Source organism: Lithobates pipiens, unplaced genomic scaffold, assembly GCF_037356315.1.
Source record: "Lithobates pipiens isolate NorthernLeopardFrog02 unplaced genomic scaffold, aLitPip1_a1.2 Scaffold_25, whole genome shotgun sequence".
Taxonomy (NCBI): domain Eukaryota; kingdom Metazoa; phylum Chordata; class Amphibia; order Anura; family Ranidae; genus Lithobates; species Lithobates pipiens.
This window is the reverse complement of record NW_027507787.1, coordinates 58,234,139-58,261,619: the sequence shown is the minus strand read 5'-3', so window position 1 is coordinate 58,261,619 and position 27,481 is coordinate 58,234,139. Positions and strand designations below refer to the sequence as shown.

The following is a 27,481-nucleotide window of genomic DNA, read 5'->3' as shown; positions in this document are numbered from 1 at the left end:
GAAGGGGGGGGGGGGGGGGTGGACATGAGAAGAGGTTGCATTCTTTGTAAATCATCAGACATTAAACAGGGAGAGCGAATAACACATACTTTGGAATTCAGGAGAAAAAAATTGTGTTGTCATGCCAAAGCAGAAGGTAAGGCAGGCCATAGATGTTTTTAGCCATCCTCGCTGGGAGAACACAGTAAGTGTTACCAGTGGCTATAGCCACTGGCAATATTTGTGTGCCAACAAGGCGACATGCTGGTTGATCAATGGATTGACTTGTGTACATTCAGCCTGTCAATTGATGGTTCGAATCTCAGCCGATCCCTGCTGAACCAGCCAAGATTCAAACCATCTATGGCTGGCTTAAGAGCCGACTATAATTTTTGGCACATCAACAGTGTCTGTCCATACCTCTGTACTGTAAATAAACTGCAGAGAGGTGGACATGTATTTATGTAGAAGCTTTTTATAAACCACAGCTCAAAAACACATTCAAGCAGTCAGCATTCATTGGACAGCCAAGATCAGTCACAATGTAGAGAGTCAGAGTGGCACTGTACCTCGTGATCCAATCACAGCCATCACAAGGAGTTTAAAGGACACCAGCAATGATTAGCCCCCCCCCCCCCCCCCAAAAAAAAAAAAAAAACAAAAAAAAAAAAACACAGTAGGGTGAATAAAGTGCCACTGGCCACCAATGATTCTGAGATTGTATTTTTAAAAGGTAAAGAAATTAATGGTAAATGTAAACAAATCATTCTTTTTCCCTTTATATAGTAAAAAAAAAAATGTAGTAAATAACTGCAAGCAAATAAAGCTCTGCCTGCAAAAAAATATATAAAATAAATGTGGGTACAAAGCCACGGCCTGGTAATATGGGAGTATGTACAGGAGCGTACTCAAGTGGGTAAAGGGATAAAATATGAGAAAATGTGCACATATTGCAGCGATACACAAAATGTCATCACAGAAAAACCCTTTGAAATAACTTTCCCATCTCAGGGAACCCCTGCTAAAAATTACTATATCTACTACTTATGATTCATTAGTGTGATGGTTAGTGGAAAGAATGCACCTTATGCTTGTAGACATTGAGGAGAATTACCCCCCTTACAAGTAGATACAAAAATCAATGGTGTCAGTGGGAACTTATCTGAGAGGTAGAGATTGCTCATTGCTCAAGGAACCCCGAGCAACCTCTGGAGGAACCCTGGTTGAGAAACCCTGACATAGGCTTTAATGCTTTTGTAGGAAATATATAAAATAGGGGTGCACCGAATGGGTTTTTTGGTCCCGAAACCGATAACTAAAATGAAATATACACAAGGCCGAAAATAGATACCGAAATTACTGTTTTTAAAAAAAAATTTATACAGGAGATGGTCAGAGACTGCAGACATGGTACAGGAGATGGTCAGAGACTGCAGACATGGTCAGAGACCGTAGACATGGTCAGAGACTGCAGACATGGTACAGGACATGGTCAGAGACTGCAGACATGGTACAGGACATGGTCAGAGACTGCAGACATGGTACAGGACATGGTCAGAGACTGCAGACATGGTACAGGACATGGTCAGAGACTGCAGACGTAGTACAGGACATGGTCAGAGACTGCAGACGTAGTACAGAAGATGGTCAGAGACTGCAGACGTAGTACAGAAGATGGTCAGAGACTGCAGACGTAGTACAGAAGATGGTCAGAGACTGCAGACGTAGTACAGAAGATGGTCAGAGACTGCAGACGTAGTACAGAAGATGGTCAGAGACTGCAGACGTAGTACAGAAGATGGTCAGAGACTGCAGACGTAGTACAGAAGATGGTCAGAGACTGCAGACGTAGTACAGAAGATGGTCAGAGACTGCAGACGTAGTACAGAAGATGGTCAGAGACTGCAGACGTAGTACAGAAGATGGTCAGAGCCTGCAGACGTAGTACAGAAGATGGTCAGAGACTGCAGACGTAGTACAGAAGATGGTCAGAGACTGCAGACGTAGTACAGAAGATGGTCAGAGCCTGCAGACGTAGTACAGAAGATGGTCAGAGACTGCAGACGTAGTACAGAAGATGGTCAGAGACTGCAGACGTAGTACAGAAGATGGTCAGAGACTGCAGACGTAGTACAGAAGATGGTCAGAGACTGCAGACGTAGTACAGAAGATGGTCAGAGACTGCAGACGTAGTACAGAAGATGGTCAGAGACTGCAGACGTAGTACAGAAGATGGTCAGAGACTGCAGACGTAGTACAGAAGATGGTCAGAGACTGCAGACGTAGTACAGAAGATGGTCAGAGACTGCAGACGTAGTACAGAAGATGGTCAGAGACTGCAGACGTAGTACAGAAGATGGTCAGAGACTGCAGACGTAGTACAGAAGATGGTCAGAGACTGCAGACGTAGTACAGAAGATGGTCAGAGACTGCAGACGTAGTACAGAAGATGGTCAGAGACTGCAGACGTAGTACAGAAGATGGTCAGAGACTGCAGACGTAGTACAGAAGATGGTCAGAGACTGCAGACGTAGTACAGAAGATGGTCAGAGACTGCAGACGTAGTACAGAAGATGGTCAGAGACTGCAGACGTAGTACAAGAGATCACCAGAGACTGCAGACGTAGTACAAGAGATCACCAGAGACTGCAGACGTAGTACAAGAGATCACCAGAGACTGCAGACGTAGTACAAGAGATGACCAGAGACTGCAGACGTAGTACAAGAGATGACCAGAGACTGCAGACGTAGTACAAGAGATGACCAGAGACTGCAGACGTAGTACAAGAGATGACCAGAGACTGCAGACATAGTACAGGAGATGGTCAGAGACTGCAGACGTAGTACAGGAGATGGTCAGAGACTGCAGACGTAGTACAGGAGATGGTCAGGGACTGCAGACGTAGTACAGGAGATGGTCAGAGACTGCAGACATGGTACAGGAGATGGTCAGAGACTGCAGACATGGTACAGGAGATGGTCAGAGACTGCAGACATGGTACAGGAGATGGTCAGAGACTGCAGACATGGTACAGGAGATGGTCAGGGACTGCAGACATTATAGTACAGGAGATGGTCAGAGACTGCAGACATAGTACAGGAGATGGTCAGAGACTGCAGACATAGTACAGGAGATGGTCAGAGACTGCAGACGTAGTACAGAAGATGGTCAGAGACTGCAGACGTAGTACAGAAGATGGTCAGAGACTGCAGACGTAGTACAGAAGATGGTCAGAGCCTGCAGACGTAGTACAGAAGATGGTCAGAGACTGCAGACGTAGTACAGAAGATGGTCAGAGACTGCAGACGTAGTACAGAAGATGGTCAGAGACTGCAGACGTAGTACAGAAGATGGTCAGAGACTGCAGACGTAGTACAGAAGATGGTCAGAGACTGCAGACGTAGTACAGAAGATGGTCAGAGACTGCAGACGTAGTACAGAAGATGGTCAGAGACTGCAGACGTAGTACAGAAGATGGTCAGAGACTGCAGACGTAGTACAGAAGATGGTCAGAGACTGCAGACGTAGTACAGAAGATGGTCAGAGACTGCAGACGTAGTACAGAAGATGGTCAGAGACTGCAGACGTAGTACAGAAGATGGTCAGAGACTGCAGACGTAGTACAGAAGATGGTCAGAGACTGCAGACGTAGTACAGAAGATGGTCAGAGACTGCAGACGTAGTACAGAAGATGGTCAGAGACTGCAGACGTAGTACAAGAGATGACCAGAGACTGCAGACGTAGTACAAGAGATCACCAGAGACTGCAGACGTAGTACAAGAGATCACCAGAGACTGCAGACGTAGTACAAGAGATGACCAGAGACTGCAGACGTAGTACAAGAGATGACCAGAGACTGCAGACGTAGTACAAGAGATGACCAGAGACTGCAGACGTAGTACAAGAGATGACCAGAGACTGCAGACATAGTACAGGAGATGGTCAGAGACTGCAGACGTAGTACAGGAGATGGTCAGAGACTGCAGACGTAGTACAGGAGATGGTCAGGGACTGCAGACATAGTACAGGAGATGGTCAGAGACTGCAGACATGGTACAGGAGATGGTCAGAGACTGCAGACGTAGTACAGAAGATGGTCAGAGACTGCAGACGTAGTACAGAAGATGGTCAGAGACTGCAGACGTAGTACAGAAGATGGTCAGATACTGCAGACGTAGTACAGAAGATGGTCAGAGACTGCAGACGTAGTACAAGAGATCACCAGAGACTGCAGACGTAGTACAAGAGATCACCAGAGACTGCAGACGTAGTACAAGAGATCACCAGAGACTGCAGACGTAGTACAAGAGATCACCAGAGACTGCAGACGTAGTACAAGAGATGACCAGAGACTGCAGACGTAGTACAAGAGATGACCAGAGACTGCAGACGTAGTACAGGAGATGGTCAGAGACTGCAGACATGGTACAGGAGATGGTCAGGGACTGCAGACATTATAGTACAGGAGATGGTCAGAGACTGCAGACAACATAGTACAGGAGATGGTCAGAGACTGCAGACATAGTACAGGAGATGGTCAGAGACTGCAGACATAGTACAGGAGATGGTCAGAGACTGCAGACATAGTACAGGAGATGGTCAGAGACTGCAGACATAGTACAGGAGATGGTCAGAGACTGCAGACGTAGTACAGAAGATGGCCAGTGACTGCAGACGTAGTACAGAAGATGGCCAGTGACTGCAGACATAGTACAGAAGATGGCCAGTGACTGCAGACATAGTACAGGAGATGGTCAGAGACTGCAGACATAGTACAGGAGATGGTCAGAGACTGCAGACATAGTACAGGAGATGGTCAGAGACTGCAGACATAGTACAGAAGATGGTCAGAGACTGCAGACGTAGTACAATAGATGGTCAGAGACTGCAGACGTAGTACAATAGATGGTCAGAGACTGCAGACGTAGTACAATAGATGGTCAGAGACTGCAGACGTGGTACAGGAGATGGTCGGAGACTGCAGACGTGGTAGAGGAGATGGTCAGAGACTGCAGACGTGGTAGAGGAGATGGTCAGAAACTGCAGACGTGGTACAGGAGATGGTCAGAGACTGCAGACGTGGTACAGGAGATGGTCGGAGACTGCAGACGTGGTACAGGAGATGGTCGGAGACTGCAGACGTGGTATAGGAGATGGTCGGAGACTGCAGACGTGGTACAGGAGATGGTCGGAGACTGCAGACGTGGTACAGGAGATGGTCGGAGACTGCAGACGTGGTACAGGAGATGGTCGGAGACTGCAGACGTGGTACAGGAGATGGTCGGAGACTGCAGACGTGGTACAGGAGATGGTCGGAGACTGCAGACGTGGTACAGGAGATGGTCGGAGACTGCAGACGTGGTACAGGAGATGGTCGGAGACTGCAGACGTGGTACAGGAGATGGTCGGAGACTGCAGACGTGGTACAGGAGATGATCGGAGACTGCAGACGTGGTACAGGAGATGGTCGGAGACTGCAGACGTGGTACAAGAGATACAGATACAGCCTATCAGTGCCCATCATTTGCAGCGTGCCTGTGCCTCACCAGTGCCCATTATGCAACCTGCCTTAGTATGTAGACAGGATCAGGACAGGGCAGTGTTAGCAAGTCAAAGCCAAGAAGAGTGCTTTATCTATGGAGGAAAGCTGTCAGCACACTGCAACAAGGAGCAGCTTGTCTGTATGATAAGCAGGAGGAGCATTATCAGTGTGCAGCACAACGGGGGTTAAGAGTGCAGGACTTGTTGTTTGACATGCTGTTAGAAACAGTAAGCCCGCTCGCTTCACCGAGTGTGTGGTGTGCTGAAAGATTTCCTCCATAGATAGAGCACCGTTTTGCTTTCAGCCACCTCATCCAGGGAGGGGAGGAGAGGACTGAGGCTGGACGGAGAAGCTCCAGAACGACACCCCCATACTGGGAAGCAACAGGGGCAGGGTCCGCCCCATTTTCAGCATTTTGCCAAAAAGGCCTTTTTTGGCCGATATGTTTCGGCAGCCGAAATTTCTGTGCATCAGAGGAGGGGAAAAAAAAAGCGTGGAACCATCAACAGGCCCTGTAATGTCTATGAAAGGCACATAAGAATTCTGATGGAGGTAAACTAAAGAGAAGCAAGAGGAGTCCCCAGGAAAAGTAAGAAGCCAGTATTTGACTCAACTTATGGACAAGACTTAAAACGGATGTATCAATTTTAGATTAGGTTGACCTCTAAATAGTATGCTGTAAACCAATTTTATTATTTTTTTTTTTTAAAAGCACTGACAGCAAACTAGAAGCAAGCTTATGAGCCCTGAAAATGATTTTGTTCCCTTTGGTATTATTAGGTCCCTGAGCATTTAAATAAGTCTCTGGGTCTCTGAGCTTGCAGATCATAATGAACCGCAAGGCACTAAATGCTACATCATGCACTGATAAGAACATGCATGCTGAAGAGAACTGAACAAATTATGGGGCAAAAGACTGGTTTCTCACAAGGGTTCATCGTTTCAATAGGTATCTATGGACAACGCACAACAGTAAAGGAAGAATGTGAGGGAAAGAACACAGCACTCCACTCAGAACTTACTGGCTGCAGTACACAAACCAAACTGTGACTGTAAGGACTGAGTCTGTATTTTGCTTTCACTTTGGCTCCATCCTTGGAGAAGCAAAGGGCCATCCCCAGGACAGAGAAGCGATGCTGATCCGCATGCAATAAGTTAAATGCACAGGAGACAGGAATGCAGTTATTATACTTACAAACAATAAGTTGTTTCCATTGTTGATCATAAACATACAAGTAATTTAAAGTGACAAAAATTCCTCTTTAATATCTTTAAATATATGCAAGAATAATAATAAAGCCATATAAATGCATTTCTGAAGTGGGTAGTTATCTTAGTCCTATTTGGAGATGTAAAATTACCTGCATTCAGGGCCCTACCTAGTAGCACAGTAAGTACAGCAACTTAGCTATATAGAGGGGAGGTCACTGTTTTTATCATCATCGTTATGTTAGGCTTTCAATGTTAAAACCGGAACAGTAGTGCTAATCTAAATCAATTTATTACATAGCAAGGTGTTGCAGCTTTAATGTAAACTAGTTCCTTGGCAATTCACAGCAAAGCAACCAATTTGCTTTAAAGGACAACTTAAACATTTGTTAAATTGTCTGGACCAGATATAATGCTACTACCAACTCTGGTATTTATAAATTGAACCTGCATATACAGTCATTGCCAAAAATATTGGCACCCCTGCATTTCGTTAGATAATGTATCACTTCTCCCAGAAATGTGTTGCAATTATAAATGTTTAGGCATTCTCATGTTTATTTCTTTTGTTTCTATTGGTATGATACAAAAAAGTGGAGAAACAAAAAGCCAAATCTGACACATTCTGTGTAAAACTCAAAAACTGGACTGGACAAAATAATTGGCAGCCTCAATAAAATTTTTGGAAACAATAACTTAAATCAATCGCTTCCTGTAACTCTCAATCTGAGAGTCGGCAAAGGAAGAGTTCCTTTTCCCAACGTCTATTTTGAGATCTCTCCACAGGTGCTGTATGGGATTTAGATGTGGACACTTTGCTGGCCAGTTCAGTACTCTCCAGTGCTTTGTTTTAATCCGATTTTTGGGTGCTTTTTGATGTGTGCTTTGGGTCATTGTCTGCTGTAAGACCCATGACCTCTGACTGAGACCCTACTTTCTGACACTTGGCCCTACATTGCACCCCATAATTCTTTGGTAGTCTTCAGATTTCATAATGCCATGCACACGGTCAAGACATCCAGTTCCTGAAGCAACAAAGTAATCCCAAAACATCAGAGAACCTCCACGTTTGACTGTAGGGACTGTATTCTTTTCTTAAAAGGCCTCATTTCTTTTTCTGAAAACAGTAGGGTGGGTTTTACCAAAAAAGCTGCAATTTTGTTTAGTCTGGAACGGATTTTGGCAAACTCCAATATGGCTTTTTTATGTTTCTGTGTCGGCAGTGAGGTCCTCCTGGATCTCCAACATGGCATCCCTTTTCATTCAGATGGTGATGTGTAGTGTGAGCTGACACAGTTGTACCCTGTGCCTGACAGCTTGAATATATCTGGAAATTGATTGAATTTCTTGTTGCAATCTTTGATACATTTTTCTCTTTTGTCCACATCCAGGGAGATTAGCTACAGTGTCATGGGCTGTAAACTTTTTGACAATGTTGCACACAATAGACATAGGAACATTTATGCTGGCCATATACTATATGAAAAGTCGGCCAAAGCCATTTTCGAAATACGAACACTTGGCTGCAAGAGCAAACAGTGCCATCATGTAATGACCGATAAATCGTTGGACATAAAAAAAAATAAAATTTTGGTTCGTTTTTTTTACATATACCTAGTGCAAACCGTTCGGACGGGAAACGCAACCTTTCAATTTGTAATTCAGCAGAAAATTTCAAACTTGTCCACGTCCCAATGATTACCGATTTTGTGCCTATTAACTGGCCAAAAATGGACGAACTGGCAGAATTACCGAATTTCGGCCAATTTTTCGTATAGTGTATGGCCAGCATGGGATCTCTGGAGATGGACTTGTAACCTTGAGATTGTCCACGCTTTTCCACAATTTCCACAAATCCTCAGTCAAAGCTTTGCTGCTCTTTCTGCTCTGTGTGGCACACAGAGACATGCAGCAGAAAGGTTGAGTCAATTTTTTAACCACTTCCCACCCGGCCAATGTATATATACGGCCGGGTGGGAGCCGCCTGCTCCTGATAGGACGTTCAGGAACGTCCTTCAGGAGCAGCGGGATCGCCCGCGCAGCGGCGCGATCCCGATGTGCTCGTGTCACCCGGACACGGCACATCTCAGATCGGCAGGAGGGCTCTGTGATTGGCCCTCCTGATCACATGACGGCCGTGTCCAATCACGGCCGTCATGTGATGTAAACAAACAGCCGGTTGCTAGGCAATCGGCTCTCCTCTCCTCACACGGAAGTCACCGCTGAGAAGAGGAGAGCAGAACGCTGCAGCCGGCTGATGATCAGTGAGTATGGGCTGCTTTTTACAGCTTTTTACTCACTGATCATCAGTGTAGTGTAAACACACAACACACCACACAGTGAAAACACAGTCCCCACATATGTCCCCAAAACACACATGTCCCCAAAACATACATGTCCCCAAATAATAAAAACACATGTCCCTAATAATAAAAACATGTCCCCCACATATGTCCCACTAAAATCACATGTCCCAATGATTATCTGCACACATATGTACGTGATCACCTGCACACATATGTACATGATCATTTGCGTACATATGTCCGTGATCACACAAACCAATTATTATACACTTAACGGAATTTTTTTTACCAAAAACATGTAGCAGAATACATTTTGGCTTAAATTTATGACAAAATTTGATTTTATTGGATTTCTTTTCAAATAGAAAAAAGAAAATATTGTTTTTTTCCCAAATTTCCGCTTTTTTTGCGCTTATATCGCAAAAAAAAAAAAACGGAGTCGTGAATAAATAACACCAAAATAAAGCTCTATTTGTGCGAACAAAATGATAACAATTTCATTTGGGTACAGTGTAGCATGACCGCGCAATTGTCACTGAAAGCGCTAGAGCGCTGAAAGCTGAAAATTGGGCTGGGAAGGAAGGGGGTGAAAGTGCCCTGTATTGAAGTGGTTAACTGGTTGCAGGTGTGACTTCTATATTGTTAATTGATACAGGTGATTTTAATTGCAAATTACAGGAGCATCACAAAATTGGAATGCAATTATTTCTTACAATTTTGAGAAGGTGCCAATAATGTTGTCCAGTCCATTATTAGAGTTTTGTGTGGAATGTGTCAGGTTTGGCTATTTGTGTCATACCAATACAAAAGAAATAAATATGAGAATGCCTAAACATTTGTAATTGCAACAATTTTCTGGGTGAAATGGTGCATCATCTGACAGAAGTGCCAATATGTTTGGCAAGGACTGTATACAAACCATTTTCAACATAACAATCACGAGATCCTCTTTTACATAACATGCACTCATCAAAGCCTTTCTTTATGTATGAAGGGCTCTGTCAGAGTAAATACAAGCTTTGAGACATGGAACCAATTCCGTACTTCTCTCTACACTGTTAGGACATCCTCCCACTTCTATATAGTGTAAAAACATTTTTAGCGCTATATAAACCCATTATAATAATTACAACTAAGAACTTAAAAATTGGTAGCAGGTAAAGCCAAGCCAGGCGAAGTTCCCACTACAGAAATACAGATAGTTTTGAAGGGCTGCTTTTTTGCCTAGTAGGCTTTCCATACAGAATGTGATTCTGTCTCATGGTTCATCTTTCTAAAATAACATTTTTATACATTTTTCCTGATCCTGACCAGTCCAAATGAATAACGAGTAGCTGCAGGTGTAACCTAATGGTTTTGTTACAAGCTCAGATGAAGGAAGACAGAATGTAAGCATGCAGCCACCAGGGGGCAGAACAAGGCACGGACTGTGCAAACACAATCACGGCAACACAAAAGTGCTAAAAATACAGACTGCTAACATTGAATAGTTTTTAGTTTTTTTATTGAATACAACATGCTCATTAAGGAGCTTTATAATACAATATATATTTTTAGGATTAACTTATTTACTGCAATAGATCAGTAAAATATTTACGTTCACTGCCAATGTAAAGTAGGACACATGCTATAAGAATTTCATGGCATCTGAATGGCTGAAAAGGTCAGACCTATTACAGCAGCTACAGAGATAAAGTTTAGCGCTTTGACAGCACAGCTGATGTCTTCTTGTAAGCCTATTAATCAGTCCAAGGATCAGTTTTCCCCAACTCCACATTGGATTTGTTGTTTTTAACCTAAAGGCTACATAACTGTCATAAATGTAGGGCTTTAACATTTTTATATGTAGGCATATAACGGCATTTGTAAAAATGGAAAATGTTAACAAATGATAACTGTTAACTACAAACACGATGAGACAAAATCAATGAGTGATACTTAACGTGCCAATTGAAGGTGAGGATTTTTTCTGAAGACAGCACTTCGCAGCCGTCCAATGTTATTTTCCCATTTAGTGTTATAAATAAATAAGTACTGTCTTGTAGTTTAAAAGATTGATGTCTCTTCTCCCTATACTCTGCTCGATCTTGGTAAAGTACATGTTGTCTCAGCATTTCACTGCATCATTTATGAGATGCAACACATACTATTACTATGATCTGGGGCACAGCCTCCTAGACAGAGTTCTAAATACCTTTTATCATTCTCTCCTCTGTCGCTGTTGCACAAGATAATATGGTGGAGACCAATGAGTACAGTTTGGGAAAAGGATGTCCAAGTCCTTGGATTAGATGGTATTTTAGGCTAACTGGAAGGAAGGAGCCATTACTCGCAGTAAACAAATTAACAACTGCATTCTTTTGCCCAAGGCAAGTAAAAAATATGGTTCACTTTAACCAGTGCCATAAGGCACACACATAAGGTTCACACTGTGGCGATGGCGACTTTGCCCTCCAACTTCCTTCCAAATTGGATGTTGTGCCTGTACAAAGCCTGAAATCGCACTCAAGTCAGACCAAAGTAGTGCAACAATGTTTTGTAAAGTCGGAGCGAATTGTTTTGTATTTTAAGACCGCTCTCATAGATAAACATTGAATTTGACATGCTATGTGACTTGGAGTCTCACAAGTCTGATCTCATGTCGCAGCAGTGCGAACCAAGTCTTACTCTGATCTCTATCTTTGATTCTAACAATACACAACACACAAATGTCTAATATTTGCATGTACGTAAAAAAAAGTTTTACATAGGCACCCCAATATATCAGTGTGTAACATTCCTGGGAAGAAAGTTTTGAAACATTATCTACTAGTAACTTAAAGCAGAGTTCCGCCCAAAAATGGAACTTCCGCTTTTTGGATACCTCCTGGTGTAACATTTGGCACCTTTCAGAGGGGAGGGGGGAGTAAATACCTGTCTAATGTGGGCATTTGCTCCCACTTCCAGGCATAGATACCCAAGCCACCCGCTGGCATCTACGCCACTTCCGGCACCTTCTCCATCCCCCCCGCTGTCTTCTGGGAGACACAGGTCCCAGAAGACAGCAGGGACCAGTGGGAATACGCAGTGCGAGTCACACATGCGCAGTAGGGAATCAGAAAGTGAAGCCAAAGGCTTCACTTCCCGATTCCCTTACCAAAGATGTAGCATCCGAGAGCCGAGAGACAGATCGGCTTCGGGTGCCGCCATCGTGGGCACTCTGGACAGGTAAGTGTCCTTATTTTGAAAGTCAGCAGCTGCAGTATTTTTAAATAAGGGACTTTAGAGGTGCACCAATGCAAACCCAAGAACAGAAGAAGAGTATGTACTCAAAGTAAAATATCACAAACACTTCAATAATCCATAAATTAAAAACATGTAAAATGCTAAAAAGGTGCTCTGCCCATCCTTGGGAAAGGCATTAGTTCCTGCTGGACCCTACTATAGTAGTACATACAATATCGTTACATGTCATCATACAATAAACAAAACGGTCTACGCAAGAACACTGTAGTAGTGTCAGACACATTTCACAAACATTTATTGCTTCTTTAGGATACATACAACAAAATAATTCAATGTGCTAGTGGGGTCACGGCCAGGGAAAAAACACCAATTTACTCAAGTAACAGATGTAAAGCCACCTTAGAGCAATCCCCAAGACTGGGAAAATACTGGAGATATTATGAGTGGCCAGATGGAGCCCCTGAGTACAGGAACCAAACCATGGCCTTCAATGTAAAGAAAAAACAGCCAAACATGGAAGGACAATTCTCCACTTAGATTATTATAATACATTGGACCAAAAACAAAAAGGCCCTCCCACCTGCAACCCCCTCCAAAATCATCCACATGTTTTGGTTCCTATAACCAGGGGCTCTATCTGACCATCCATAATTTCTACAGTATTGTCCGAGTCTTGGGGATTGCTGTATAGATCAGTTATTGGATTAAATTCGTGTTTTCCCCTGGATGTAACTTCACACGCACACTGAATTATTTTGTTGTAGGACTCCTGAAGAAGCAATAAACATTTGCATAATGTGTCAGCCCTACTACACTGTTCCTGCATAGACTGTTCTCTTTATTGTATGATGACCAAGGTAACGATATTCTATGTATATAAATATAATGGGGTCCAGCAGGAACAAGAGTCTTTCCCAGGGATGGGCAGGACGCTTTTTACATTGTACATGTTTTTACTTTATGAATAAAGTGATTGTAATATTTTGATTTGAGTACATACTCTTCTTCTGTTATTGGGTTTGCATTGGTGCACCTCTAATGTCCCCTTCTTTTTTTGGTGTTTATAGGATTCTAGTAGTTTAGGATGTGGTGCCAATGACATCAGGTCATGCCCTTCATTTGCGTTTTCTTCAATGAATGTTAGGTTACTACATTAAAGAAAGCGTTACCCAACATTTCCTATTCAATACGTGCCTGTTCTGTCATGTACTTCTATTAAAAAAAATTATCCTGTTCTCGTTATATTGCTTCCTTTGTGTGAAATCCCTATTCCTGTCAGTCTCTCTGCTTTCCTATTAAAAACTGACCACACTAAGCATGAGAGCACATCGTGGTCAGTTCTCTAGCTGTGCTGGAAACTCAGCCTGCTCTCCTCCAATGATTAGATGTTTGCTGACACACACTTCTTGCAGAGCCATTAACTGGGAAGATCAGTGTGCTACTGCTCCTCCCCTAGCTCTGAGCTTCTTATGCATCTGAGAACAGTAGGTGGCTTCAAACATGCTTAGGACAAACATAGATTTATACTCAGAGGGAAAAAAAGTTAACAAAAAAAACTTGTATAAATTTAAAAAAAATAATACAAATCAGCAGACTTGATGGACTACTTGGACTTTTTTCTGCCGCCAGTTTTCTACGTTTCTATGGTATGCAATCACTGATAAATTAGGAAAAAATGCATTTAGAATTTTTTTTCAAGTGTATACACAAAGGTTTTGCCTTTCATTTCTACTTTAAAGTGAAAGAGTTGTTTTACAAGGTGAGGGTTCACATATAATTGAATGCATAGAATGTATTAAAGGTAAAAAAAAAAAAAAACACTTCTACATTTACAACCACCATCAACTATTGAGATAAGATATTGGCTGCACGCGGTTTGCACTATTTTCAATTAGTCGTCCCAAGCCCAGACTTACATTATGAGAAGCAGGAGTAAAGTGGTACTAAAGTGCAGTGTTGAAAAACAAGAAGCAGAGCCTACCACTGTAATAAGCACATGACTGTCCTGTGTACAAATTTTATTTAAAGGCTAAGTTCACCTTTTGGGAAAAAGAAATAAATTCCTACAGGAGCCTGGAAAACATTGCACTTGTGATCAGCAGATCGTGGGTGCAATGCCAGGCTCCTGCAGACTTCCAGTATAGCGGTCTGTTAGTATCCCCTATATGGGCAGATATTTACTTAGGAAGAATCAACAAACTACAGGAGCGTTCACCAGGGCCCTTGCAGTTCATTGAGAACAACCTCCTGTCTGCCACAATGGCAGACAGTAGTTGTAGTTCGTTCATTCACAGAACTCTGTAAATTAAGGACAGGGCCCTAAGCATGAGTGTAACATGTTCACAAAAGGTGAACTTATCTTTTAAAAACAAGCTTTTTTTTTCTTTAAAATAACATAATTATAATATTTCTAACATCAAGCTGATCACATTTACATGTATAATATCTATTAAAAAAAAAGTTACTATACGCTACCAATTTTGACTCCTAATGTATGTAATCATTTGTCACACGTAGATATGAAAACATCAGCTAATGTAACAGTGTTCATCATAATGGCGAAAACATGAATGTATATCTAGCCAATAATGAATATAAGGGTTTATAAATAATTACATCGTCGGGCTTTAATGCAACTCTGTAGTGATCTGGCCACTTGACTTAAGCATTAAGTGAATCTTTAGCCAATTTAGCCAGACACAGAGGTTGCCAAATTGTACAAAAGCCAGCCATTTTATCATCTGCAGACTACAAAGTCCAAAGAAGACAAATATATAACAGACTATTAAATTAGCTCCAGTTGTTGGTTTAGCCACAAATAAGTCATAGATAAATGGGTTTTAGCTCAGCAAGTGTTCAGGGTATGTGACAGAAATAGCTACCTTTCAAGTCTTCATCTTCAGTTGTGGTATTACAGCTCTCAGTTGATCCCTGTAAAACAAAAACACGCAAGTTCATATGAATACAAAGAAAATACATAGTGCGGTAGACACCATAATTTCATAAGCAAATCAGAAAATTTTCATTTAAATGGGTGTACATAGAATATACAAATACAGTGCTCGAAAATAATTTACTATTTAACAAAATATTATCAAGTGGTATCTTTTCTTGTGGAACTGCGAGAATTTGAACAGTCCTGGAAATGGCAATTGTGCATTTTCAGGGCAATTCAATTCCTAAATGTGGATATGAAAGTTAGAAAGTAACAAATTAGAGGCGCTTTACAGGCGCTACACAGCACTAAAATTAGCGCCTGTAAAGCACTGCTCCTGTCTCTCCAGTGTGAAAGCCCGGTGCACTTGCAAAACGCCTGCATCATTGGAGCGGTTTTAACCCTCTCGGGTGCTAGCAGGGGGGGGTGGGGTAAAAGCGCCCCACTAGTGGCCTGAATAGCGCCACGAAAATCGCGGTAAATCACCTCTAAAAATAGTGGCGCTTTACCAACACCACACCCACTGCCCCAGTGTGAAAAGGGGGCCTAAGACTTCTCTCCCTTGTGCCTAGATATATATCATAACTGGCAATGATGGTTTAAAAAAAAAAATGTAGTATGCCAGCCATCCAAGTCAATAAATATACTGGCAGCCTGATTTGCACAATACATTACTAAATTTCAGACAGCATCAAGGACACCTACACTCCAGTCTCTACTACATAAAAGGTATTCAGTTTATTTGACAAGCTTTAAAATGAAAGCTGGTTTAAAAGCGATGCTAAAATATTGTTTGCGTTTCTTTAAAAATAACAAATATGTTATACTTACCTGCTCTGTGCAGTCGTTTTGCACAGAGCAGCCCAGATCATCCTATTCTTGGTTCCCTTGCTTGTGGCCCCTCCCTCCTGTCCAGTGCTCCCACAGCAAGAAGCTTATTGGGCACCTGAGCCAAGCCGCAGCTCTGTGTGCCCATTCCGACACCAAGCTGTTGTTTGGCCCCATCCTCTCTCTCCTGATTTGCTAACTGATTTTGATTGAAAGCAGCGGCAGCCAATGGCACCGCTGCTGTGTCTCAGCCAATAAGGAGGGAGAGGCACTCTTGGATCGAGATGGGGCTCAGGTAAGTATTAAGGGGGGCTGTTGTACACTAAAGGTTTTTTTATCTTGATGCATTAGGTTAAAAAAATCTTCTGACTTTAGAATCACTTTAACATATAGGTAAAGATCTTCATAAAAGTATGTATATTCAGAGATGGTAATACAAATGGCAAGGCTTACTTTTATTCCATCTGTGGCATTATGGACAACAGTTGTCTGAGGTTCCTAACAAACAAAATAGGAAAAAAAAAAAAGAAAAAAAGAGGAGTGGAGAGAAAAAGAAAATAAGTCAGGATAAGAAAAATGATTACGTAGCACACACATTACAAAAGAAAGACTTCTAATTTAACAATACAGAGTGTATACAACACAAACATCACACCATAGAAGAACAGTTAACTTGTGAATACTACAAAACTGTGCAATGAGGGCTAGTAACAGACGTAAAAACGCTGTGCATGTAAAAACTTTAAAGTACAGTAACAGCAGAAACACTATATAGAAAACTACAGTTGCGGAAAGTTAAAAACTTAACACAAAACAAGCCACCATGTTTAACATTTTATGAGTCATTTACAGATGGGAAAATGAATACAAGCCCTGCTGAAGAAAAATGAATCATGTTTTTTTTACTTCCTCTGGATCAGCTATGGTTATAGGGGTGTGTGTATGTGTTTGTGTGTGTGTGTGTTTTCCCCCTTCTGTTGGTTGAACTAGATGGACTTGTGTCTTTTTTCAACCGGACTAACTATGCAACTCCCCTCTTGATTTGTAACGATAACCATAACCAATGGTGGAAGGAGTACAGGGAGCTAAGCGAAAACTGACAATATAGCTATTCATCTAAAATAGTGATGTGCTGCTGATATTGCCCAAATAAACCAAAATGTAAGCATATAACCGCTCAAATACAAAATAAAATAAGTTAATTATAATCCTAATAAATTATCTTAATGGTGTGCCAATTTCAGCATAATGTAAAGTAGTCACAGTAGATTTACACATTCAATACTATATTAAAATTACAATTCACCATCAATGTGCTAGAAGCACATATAATCCTCAAGAAAAACATACAGACGTTTAAAAAAAAATTTTTTTAAGGAAAAAACATCTTCTAGTGTCTCCAAAACAAAGATCACCAATTCTTTCACCTCTCATTCAAAGACCCTGTGCAGCACTGCCAAAAGACCACCACAGGTGTTTCAGCTGTGCACTCAACTTTAACATAGGACCTATATGTGAATATAGGACACCATCACCTTCCCTACAGCATTAGGGACAAATAAATAGGTGCATGGACTCCACACTCTGGGCTAGTGTCTCTTTAAATTGTCTGCTTTGTAACACTCAACCTCAAGTTTCTGCCTGCTGAGACTCTGTTCCAGCTCCGGGTAGCCTTTCCCTGACTGCCAAATTAAAAATCCAGGTAGACCAAGCTTTCCCTGACCGTGAAATCCCTGACCACCAGTAACAAACTCTGCAGTGACATGGGTGAAGCTGGAGCAGAGTCTCAGCTGGCCTAAATGCAAGTTTGAGGCTGGGTTCACACTGCAACACGGAGCGGCTCACCGCAGAGGTTCGGTGCGTTCCTGTTCCCCATTTCAGTCCGAAGTTTTGGTTTCATTCGGACCTGAAACGGACCAGAAGGGGGCGCAATTTGCGCTCTGGAGATGTGTGAAACAGCTCCATACAGAGACGGTCACAATCTCCTGACATGCGAATTGGATGCGGTGAAACCGCATCTAAAATCTCAATAGTGTGAACCCAGCATTAGCGTTACCGAGTAGACATTTTAAAAAGGTACACTATCCCGAAGTGAGTGAAGAGTGAGGCATCCATACACCTATTTATTATTTATTATAGGTCCTATTTTAAAGGCGAGGACACATCTGAAAACACCTGTGGTAGTCACTCGTTTGGATTGAAGTGCTGCACAGTATCTCGGAATGAGTTTTGGAATTGGTGATCTTTGTTTTTGGCGACACTAAATGAATGTTTCTATTTTTTTTTTTTTTCCCTTTTTCTTGAGGATATATGTGGTTCTGGCACATTGATGGTGAATTGTAATTGAAATACAGTATTGTAATGTATATATCAACTGTGAGTGCATTATACTAAAATTAGCTATAAATGACACAAATAAGATTATCATTAGCATTATTCATTTTATTTTGTATTTGAGTGGTTAGATGCTCACTTTTTTGGCTGAATACTACTGTAAATTATTATTATTTTTTTTTTAACTTGCCTCCTCTGTGCAGTTGGTTTTGCACAGAGTGGCCCTGATCCTCCTCTTTCGGGGTCCCTCAGCAGTGCTCCTATCTCCTCCTCTTTTCGAGTGCCCCGTCAAAGAAGTGCTCTCCCTCAGGGCACCCGTCACACACAGCAGGACTTGGTTCCGCTCCCGCATCATTGGATTTGATTGACAGCAGCGGGAGCCAGTGGCTGCGCTGCTATCAATCTATCCAATCAGGACCCGAGACACCGGCTGGAGCAGGTGTGCTTATCCTGGCGCAGGAACAAAATTGGGCTCAGGTAAGTAAAAGGGGGGTGGGGGCTGGTGCACTACAATAGGTTTTCACTTCAATGCATAGAATACATTGAGGTGAAAAACCGCAAAGGTTTACAACCCCTTTAATTTGTATAGAAACACATTTGGTTATAGCAGCAGCTAAGTGAGAATGTTCTTTTTTATTTTTATAGATGGTAGTGCACTAGTTGGTTTTCTTTAATATGGGAACTCTGATGTCAAAAGAGAAGGTGTAGCTAAGAGTATCCATAAATCAACCAGTTGCCTGGCCTCAATCAGTCCCTATGATACGTATAACCAATATCTGACTGACTATCTTACATAGACCTTATACACATTCTGAATTGAGCTGACCATGGTGTAAAAAAGGAAAGCGTGTAATCAGTAAATATTAAAATGACCTCAGCAAAATGTGATTAGACACACAAATGGACTGGCATGTCTTTGTGTGTTCACGTTTCTATTTAGTTTCCTTTTCTAGGTTTAGTTTATAATAAAATGTGTAAATGTAAAGGAACAAATAGGACAATAGACTTAGGTTTATGCAACTACATTTTCCCACTTTGCAAATGACCCAGATTGTCTCTAGAAACCCAAACAACTCTGCATCAAGCCCTGTAATGTTGGCTCTCTGGAACTTTATTTTTATTTTTTTAACTAGTACCAATCTTTCACTAAACACTTATGCAAGGATCTCATAAGAAGGTTGTGCCTTCAGCAAAGGACATCTGTATAAATGTTGCTAAGGAGTGAAGGCACTGAACTCTTAGGTGAACTCCATGCATAAGGGCTAAAGGGCAACATTATTAGCCCTGGCTATGAATAGGAATAATACATAATATAATTAAATAACAACAAAATATAGATTTATATACAGTCACCATAAAACAGATACACTAAAAAAAAAATTCAAGAGCTAGGAAAAAAGAAAAAAACAGCCACGCAAGATACGTGAAGACTTCACACTCCAAGCATTGAAACCTGCAATACAGCTTTGATTCAGTTGTGTAATGGTCCACAGTGGACATCTGAAGGGAGGGAAGGACCATGGTAGATGTGGGTAATATTTAAAAGGAACAATTTATAACTGGATAATGGTTGTACTTTCTTTTTTAGTCCTAGCATTTGGGATACACATCTGAAAGCACATTGTAGCTCTTTATATAGAATGCTGTCCACCAGATTACATGGTCATTCCCTCCTTTAAGGATTTAATTTCAGTGAGCTAATGGAAAGTGATGGGCCCAAGGCACTACAAAATACTAATAAACTAAGCACCAATTATTGAAAATATAGTAGTAGCATACAAAATTTGTCTGGAAGGATTAAAAATCACCCTACTATTCTGCTGCATTAAGCCCCACTACAGCCCATCACTGCCCCAGCCATATGAAATAAATTAATCCACCCCCCAAAAAAAAGTTAATACCAATGAGAAGCTTTTCAACAAAACAATATAAACATTCAGGGTAATTGTTAGTTGTACACCATATTCACAAAAACTAATGATGACAATGACACACAATGGTGGGTGATGACTGTTGTCAATGGTACTAATCTGGTGACTGCATGCATCTCTTGACAATAAAGCCATGGGTACTCATTTAGATTGTGGACAGACGTTATAAAATCTGGAGGAGCCACAGGGCTTGGGGTACTGAAGAAAAAGTAAAATTGTTAAGTAAAATTCTCCCGCTGTCTTTCAAAGAATGCAGGCTAAAGAATGTGGGCTTTTTGGGCTCAAAACAATTAAAGGTTTTTCTAAAGGGAATGCAGCACCAGCTTAGTAAATCATGACCACTTGGGAAATGTTATGTTAGTGCTGGCCTTACCACTCCTATATCTGGGGCAGCTGGCCACCTGGATCCTCTTCCCATTTCACTACCAAATGTAATCATTAATTTATGGTCACAATATTGTGACTGGGTAGTGATAGCGATTGTCAACTGGTTTTAATTTTGAATAAACCAACACCAGTAATGTAGAAATTCCAGGAGGTCAATGCCAAATCCCTTTCCCAACATGTTACCAAAAAAAGGAACCATATACGACAAATTAAACATGAACACAAGTGCAGAAGTAAAATAAAATGCAAACATGAATTTTGATTAGCACACCACAAGCAGCATTCACACTGCTCACATCCCAGACACTGAAACCCCAGAAGAGTAGATGGGGAAGGTACCATTGTTGTCTGCAATGGGGGGTTTTCTTTTGCTGGGGTTATTATGCTGTTTTTGTTGTTGGTCTGTGGCTGAGACAGAAAAACAGATGGTTTAGTCCTACTGATGGTGTGAACTGGCTTACAATGTCACAAAGTAAAAAAAAAAAAAAAAAAAATTGAAAAAAAAAAAAAAAACTTTTGTTTCCTCCTTCCCAAAACCCTGTGAACTGGAGAAAACAGTGGTTTCCTCTGAAAGCAAGAGATAATGAAGAAACCTCCAATAGAGCTGTTGAAGGAAATGAAGAGCAATGAAGCAGACTAAAATGTACTGAAGGCAAGGTGATCACGTCATATATTGGTAAACCCCTTGCAGCATAATGCACTATACACAAAGGTAAAATAATGAGTAAACATGGAAGATATGATACACAAAAGAGACAGGCATAATGTCTTGCCAAACACTGTAAATGGTCAACTGCGCTAATGATGAAATTTTGGAACAGCTGTGATATGGAAGCAAAAGTGGGAAAACTTGAGCTAGTAATTGAACGGCTTAAAACTAAGACCCCTTTCACAATGACAGCGCCCACCATTAGTGCTAAAGCACTGCTCATTTTAGCTGTGCTTTAGCAGCTCAGTTTTAACCCCAAAAAAGGGTAAAAAAAAACTCCAGATTTGCAGGGCTTTCAAAGTAATTTTAAGGCGCTTTTTGGGAGCGCTAAATACAGCGCTCTGAATCCGTTCAAAGATGCTGCTTTCAGGACTTTTGGTAACATCCTGCAAGCGCATCACGCGAGTATGAAAAATCACACTGCAGTGAATGGGAGGCAGTTTTCAGGCGCTTAGAGGTCATTCCTAGCGCTAAATCACCTGAAAACCACCCCAGTGTGAAAGGGGTCCAAGTCTGAATTTCTGCTATGTGTGCCAGTGATAAATAGAGCATCATGGATAATCCTATTTTTTACAGTTTACTTGCAGAATTCTAAGGACAGGTTGGCGATATCTGTAGCCCAGCAACATCACAAGGTGTTAATGGAGTGTAAACAACAGAAAACATATGCCAATGCATGGTACATGTGCGTGACTTACTCTATCCAATAAACCAGAATAAAGTCTATCACCACTTGTTCATGTGCCCCTAAACTTGGCTGATTTTCAGTAGGCAAGTCAGATATTTATGGGTGTGACCTAATGGAAAATAAGTGAATTGGTGAGTAGATGTTATATTTATGGAAATCCAGTTGATCAATTTGCTCAAAACCAGCATCCGAGGAATACGACAAGCCATATAGCCATACTCTGGCTGATAATCACTAATGCCACTGGATCTTACTAAAACAGTCGTACCCTTTTCAAATCCAAACACATATCGAGCTGTACATTGGCAACAAATTTCCTTTAGTATACACTCCAATCCTACGTATCTATATATGAAAGGCCCCATATTTTCCAGAAAAGTTTTTAACTGCAAAAGTCAAGCTGGTACAATTACCTTAGAAAATTATCAAGGCTATAAAGGATCTGGAGACAATGTTTACAGCTTGGTTAAGTATGCAAATTAGTCACTGCCTTGAAATAGGGCTTTGAAAGCAACAATACCTATGACTTCCACATGTCTTTCTATAAAACAATTTAGGGCCGTTTTGAACTTTTATCATATATAATTATTTTTTTCACCAACAGACCAGCCAAACTAAGCACCAGATACAGTACACAGAGTAGAAATTGATTCTGCTAAAAAAAAAAAAAAAAAAATGCTACCGCAGAGAGCCATATGTTTGTCACTGACCCAAAGCAAAAGTTCAGAAAATTAGAGATTAAAAAAAAAAAAAAAAATTGGATTTTTCCAGGACACCATTAGAATACTTATTTCTCAGCATGGCCTTGTGCTACTGAATGTGTTAATCGATAACAGGCATAGCCAGGTAAAGTAAAATAAAGAGAAAATTGAACTCATTCAATCTACATCTGAATCTTGAGTCACCACACCTTAACAAATGTATTTTTGCTGCAACTAGATTCATTAAATATTGAATGGTTGCCATGAGTGGCAGTGGGTTGCCCACTGCTATTTACCCTATTGAATAGATCTACGATTACTCTAAGTCAGTGTTTCTCAACTCCAGTCCTCAAGGAACACGACAGGTCATGTTTTCAGACTTTCCATTATTTTAACCAGTGATTTGATCAGTTTCAGTGCCTTAGTAATTGCTGTTTCATCTGAGAGAAACTCTGAAAACATAACCTGTTGGGGTACCTGGAGGACTGGAGTTGGGAAAACACTGCTACAAGTGTAGTTTCAAAACTATAGAAAAACATTATCCACAACACAGCTCTACGATGTTTGTATACAGTGTGAGCCATTCAACTTCTTGAATGAAAACTAAAAAGTAGGCCGGTTGGGCTGAGCATCAGGCCTTAACCATCTTAGTTTTGTTCTGCATTCCTGAAGAACAAAAAAATAATAATCTGCTAATAAAGTGATGACCATTAACGTGTATTCTATGACTACCATCTGGCCAATAATTTAATCATGTACTATATCAGGGGTCTCCAAACTTGCTAAGCTAGAGTCCAGTTTACTGTCCTTGAGGCTTTAGGGGGCCAGACTGTGGCCACTGGGAGTAGAAAATGCCTCAGCATCAGTGCTCCATCATTGGTTTTCATGAGAAGAAATGTGCCTTAATGTTGGTATCAATTGAAAGCATAGTACCTCGCTAATGGTGTCAGCAAGGGCAATGATGCCCCATTATTTGTGTCAGTTGGTGGAAGAGTGCCCCAAGGGCCAGATAAAGGCAAGCAAGGGGTCACAACTGGCCCACAGCCACAGTTTGGAGACAACTGTACTTTATGATTTTCCGTGAACACTTCCTTGATACCTTTGCTTCACTCTATTTTAAAAAGGGTTAACATATCCCCACTATCTATTTTTAATTAAAACAGCTACAGTAAGCTTCCTATTACAGAGCTACTATAAGGTTCAGAACATTGAAGCCAACAGTGCTCATGCTTCAAGTAATCACTTTCAAAGAAAATCTGCATGACTGCATCTTAACTGCTGACCAGTTAAATTATTGATTAGATGCAATGATGTAATCAGGAACACAAGCTGAGTAGGGGTTTGTGAGAAATGCAGAATGAAGTATGCAAGGGTCATCCACATTGCACTGAAAGTTTATAGAATAGCTGTTACACAACAGTGAAAAAACTAAGCTAAAGAAAAAGCAAACAGGAGAAATATGGCCATTCGGACACATTTCTGTTACCACTATTTACTCTAATGTCCCAGCAGGGTTGGAACTGAAATAAAGTGAAAAGTAAATTTTATACACCAAATTCAAAATAAAGCTCACCCACTAAAAAATGACGAAGCTCTGAAGAGACGGACAATTTTAAGTTGAAAGCTCTTCAACCCTAGATCATTCAAATAAAAGATCTTTAAGGGCATTTGTAAATGATTCACTTAAATGCACCTAGGTAGGCTGCGGTAATTATGACATAAGGGCACATTCTCGCTGAATTTGGAGCACTCAGCTTTTTCAAGAGCCATACCTTAAGGGAAGTGCTCACCAGTGCCTACAGGAAGTGACCACAATCTGGGGTCCAAAGTAATTTTTTTTTTCTTTCGATCCTTTGGATGTTTTTACCTATTAGTTCAGTAATAAGTAGGCCTTGCATTTTCCACTGAAGTGTTATTTTGGAATCTGTGAAATACTAGTAAAGGTTCGAACATTGGCAAACAGTTTGTTTAGAGATGCATTATGTGTTTAGAGACTATAAATAAAAAAATATGGGAAAGCTTATATAAAAGGGGTCAGATTGTATGCCAGCTATTTCATATGCATAGCAATTGACCATGGCAGGATAGTTACACCTGTTTAATCTACAAGACGACGAGGACTTAAGTGAGCAATACATGAACATGGCTGGCTTAAGTAAGGTTACATAATCTGTATATAAAACTTCTTGTTGTCCCCAACCAATCCGTGTGGTCCTCCTTGACATTTGTTCAACATCAGTGATTATTTAGTGCTGCTCTGTAATTTGGCATTCGTTTGGAGGAGGGTATCTTTTACATGATAAAACACTCTAATTTTCATCTGTCATGGCAGTTATTAGTTACAGTTCTTTGCTAGTGGTGGCTGAGAGTCTGCCAAAATAATAGAGTATTTTCTGCAGCAATGCACACTTGTTATTAAAAATAAATGGCCTGTAAAAGGTTTGCAGCCATCCTGGTACTGACATCACTAATAGAGGCTTTTCTATTATTGATCAAAAGGACAAGAGAAAACAGTGTTTTGTACAGGCATTCAAATCTTTATGTTGGAGTCAGTTTAGGGACACTGAATGTCTTAACCACTTTCAGACCGGACCATTTTGCTGGCTTAAGACCAGATCACTTTTTGCCATTCGGCACTGCGTCGCTTTAACTGACAATTGCGCAGTCATGCAAAGTGGCTCCCAAACAAAATTTACGTCCTTTTTTTTTACCACAAATAGAGCTTTCTTTTGGTGGTATTTTATTACCCCTGCGGTTTTTATTTTTTGCGCTATAAATAAAAATAGAGCAACAATTTTGAAAAAAACTCATTTTTTACTTTTTGTTATAATAACGCCAATATGCCTGCCCGTGCCATTCTGCCGACGTACATCGGTGTGCGCCGGTCAGGAACTGGTTAACCTTTGGGATATACTGCTGCTTACAGCAGAACTGGACACTGGAAAATAAAAAACTGTAGGTCAGCTAAACATAACCCCTTCCCAATATCAGCATGCCTCAGTTTTAGTAGCAAATTAGTACTAATAGCATGATCATAAACACAGAATTTTTAACCTCAATGGGCTCCAAAAAAAGATTTTGTGGAACGTACAAACAAACATTCTATTTTCTTTCTCATTCATTGAAAGGCACAGGAAAGTTTTAACCTAAGGGAAGTTTAAAAGCGATCCAACTGAGGGGTGAGCAATGCAGCAAATAAATGCTAACAGTGCCTGCAGCACAACGAGCCACCTGAAGTACCTTAAAGCAAAGCTATACCCACCTTGGCTCCAGCAATGCGGTGTCCTGGAACTCCCTGCTGGCTGCTGACATTTTCTAGCATCTGGGTATTGAAAGCCGTCTGACATCACTCCCACACATGTGCAGGAGTGCAGTCAGTTTTGGCATTGTCAAATTTCTACAGTGAGTTCCATGAGACCATAAGTTTGGATAATAGCCTGCCTGAGCCACCTAGAGATGGTTGAATGAGACACAGATGCACCCTTAGTGGTCTATCCAGAATTACCAAGCCCCCAGTTCACACTAAAGATTGCAAACGATGACGCTGCGCATTTCAGATGTGGTTCCTTGAGGTGCGACTTGAGCCCACTTATTTTGAATGGGCTCAAATCACACCAAAAGTACTATACATGAAGTACTTTTGGAAATTAACTGAAACTGGATTGCATGGTACTTTTGTGTAGGCAAATGCATTGCAGTTGCGACCTGCATCTGAAGTGTCGTTAACATGGACAACCGCTACAGACCGCAACTGGAGTGCATTCTGAACACAATGCAGGAAACATGCACGGAATGTGGGTTTCCAGCACTGGATCCTACTGTGAACCTAGCCTAAAAGGGAATAAATCTTCCTGAAATAAGCAGAACCACAGCCCAAACCACATCCTGACAATAGAGAGAACTTTCCTTTTGGTGAACTAGAGCTGGACAGACTAACAATGTCCTAGTTGAGGCGAATAGCTAAAACTACCCTTAAGAAGGGAGTCCTGGGTCCCAAAACCACTTTGCAAAACCAGGAAGGGTTTTTAGTTTACAGGAAAAGCTGCTAATTCAATCACTGGCCTTGGCAGAAGTGATAGCTACGAGAAAAACCACCTTGTGGGTAAGAGCAAAGAGAGAGGAATGTCTCTAATGCATTCAAACAGTAGTTTTGTAGAGAACCACATTTAGAGTAAAGTAACAGGGAAATGAACAGAATGTGCTACAAGGGAGATTCACTATACAAAGTGAGTAACTTAAATGTGAGGCTAACAGTCTCAGAAAGAGAACAAAAAAGGCAGAAACCTGTACCTGTGTTTAAATCAGACATGTTGCAAGGCAAAGCAAGGCTCAGGTTAACAGGCAAGACTTTAGGTACTCATGACACAGCTACTAGCAAGTGAGGGTCAGATGGCTAAAAGGTGTCAAAGTCACTGAAGGTGGGCACCGAGTGACTTTTTGCAAGTTACAGCAAAAGTATGGAGAGGTTTCCTTTGGCACTGTATGTGGGGGTGGGGGGAGAATGTAAGTAACACTCTCTGGAATCTCACCATACTCAGTGCCTGAAGGTCAATGCCAGGCTATCTCCACAACGTCCAAACCAGTGTGATTTGGACGGTAGCACCCCTAAAAGGACAACAATGCCAGAACCCCAAAAAATAAAAAAGTGGTAATCAAAACAGGTGGTAATCATAGCAGAACTGAAGAAAAATCATCCATTTCCCTG

The 27,481-nt window shown here is 41.2% G+C and overlaps 1 protein-coding gene across 25 annotated transcripts in view; it reads right to left on the bottom strand.

Moving 5' to 3' along the window:
* CAMK2G (calcium/calmodulin dependent protein kinase II gamma) overlaps positions 1-27,481 on the bottom strand; it is a 361,588-nt gene that overhangs the window by 14,523 nt on the left and 319,584 nt on the right. For 12 of the 25 annotated variants that reach the window (XM_077454505.1, XM_077454506.1, XM_077454507.1 and 9 more), the window contains 3 exons: positions 21,018-21,086; positions 16,480-16,524; positions 15,146-15,194 (listed from right to left, as the gene is read on the bottom strand). In XM_077454505.1, coding sequence (XP_077310631.1) covers positions 15,146-15,194; positions 16,480-16,524; positions 21,018-21,086 — 163 coding nt within the window. Of the gene's footprint in view, positions 1-6,545; positions 6,660-15,145; positions 15,195-16,479; positions 16,525-21,017; positions 21,087-27,481 lie in introns of all 25 variants that reach the window. The other 13 variants (XM_077454508.1, XM_077454512.1, XM_077454513.1 and 10 more) reach the window with 2 other exon arrangements.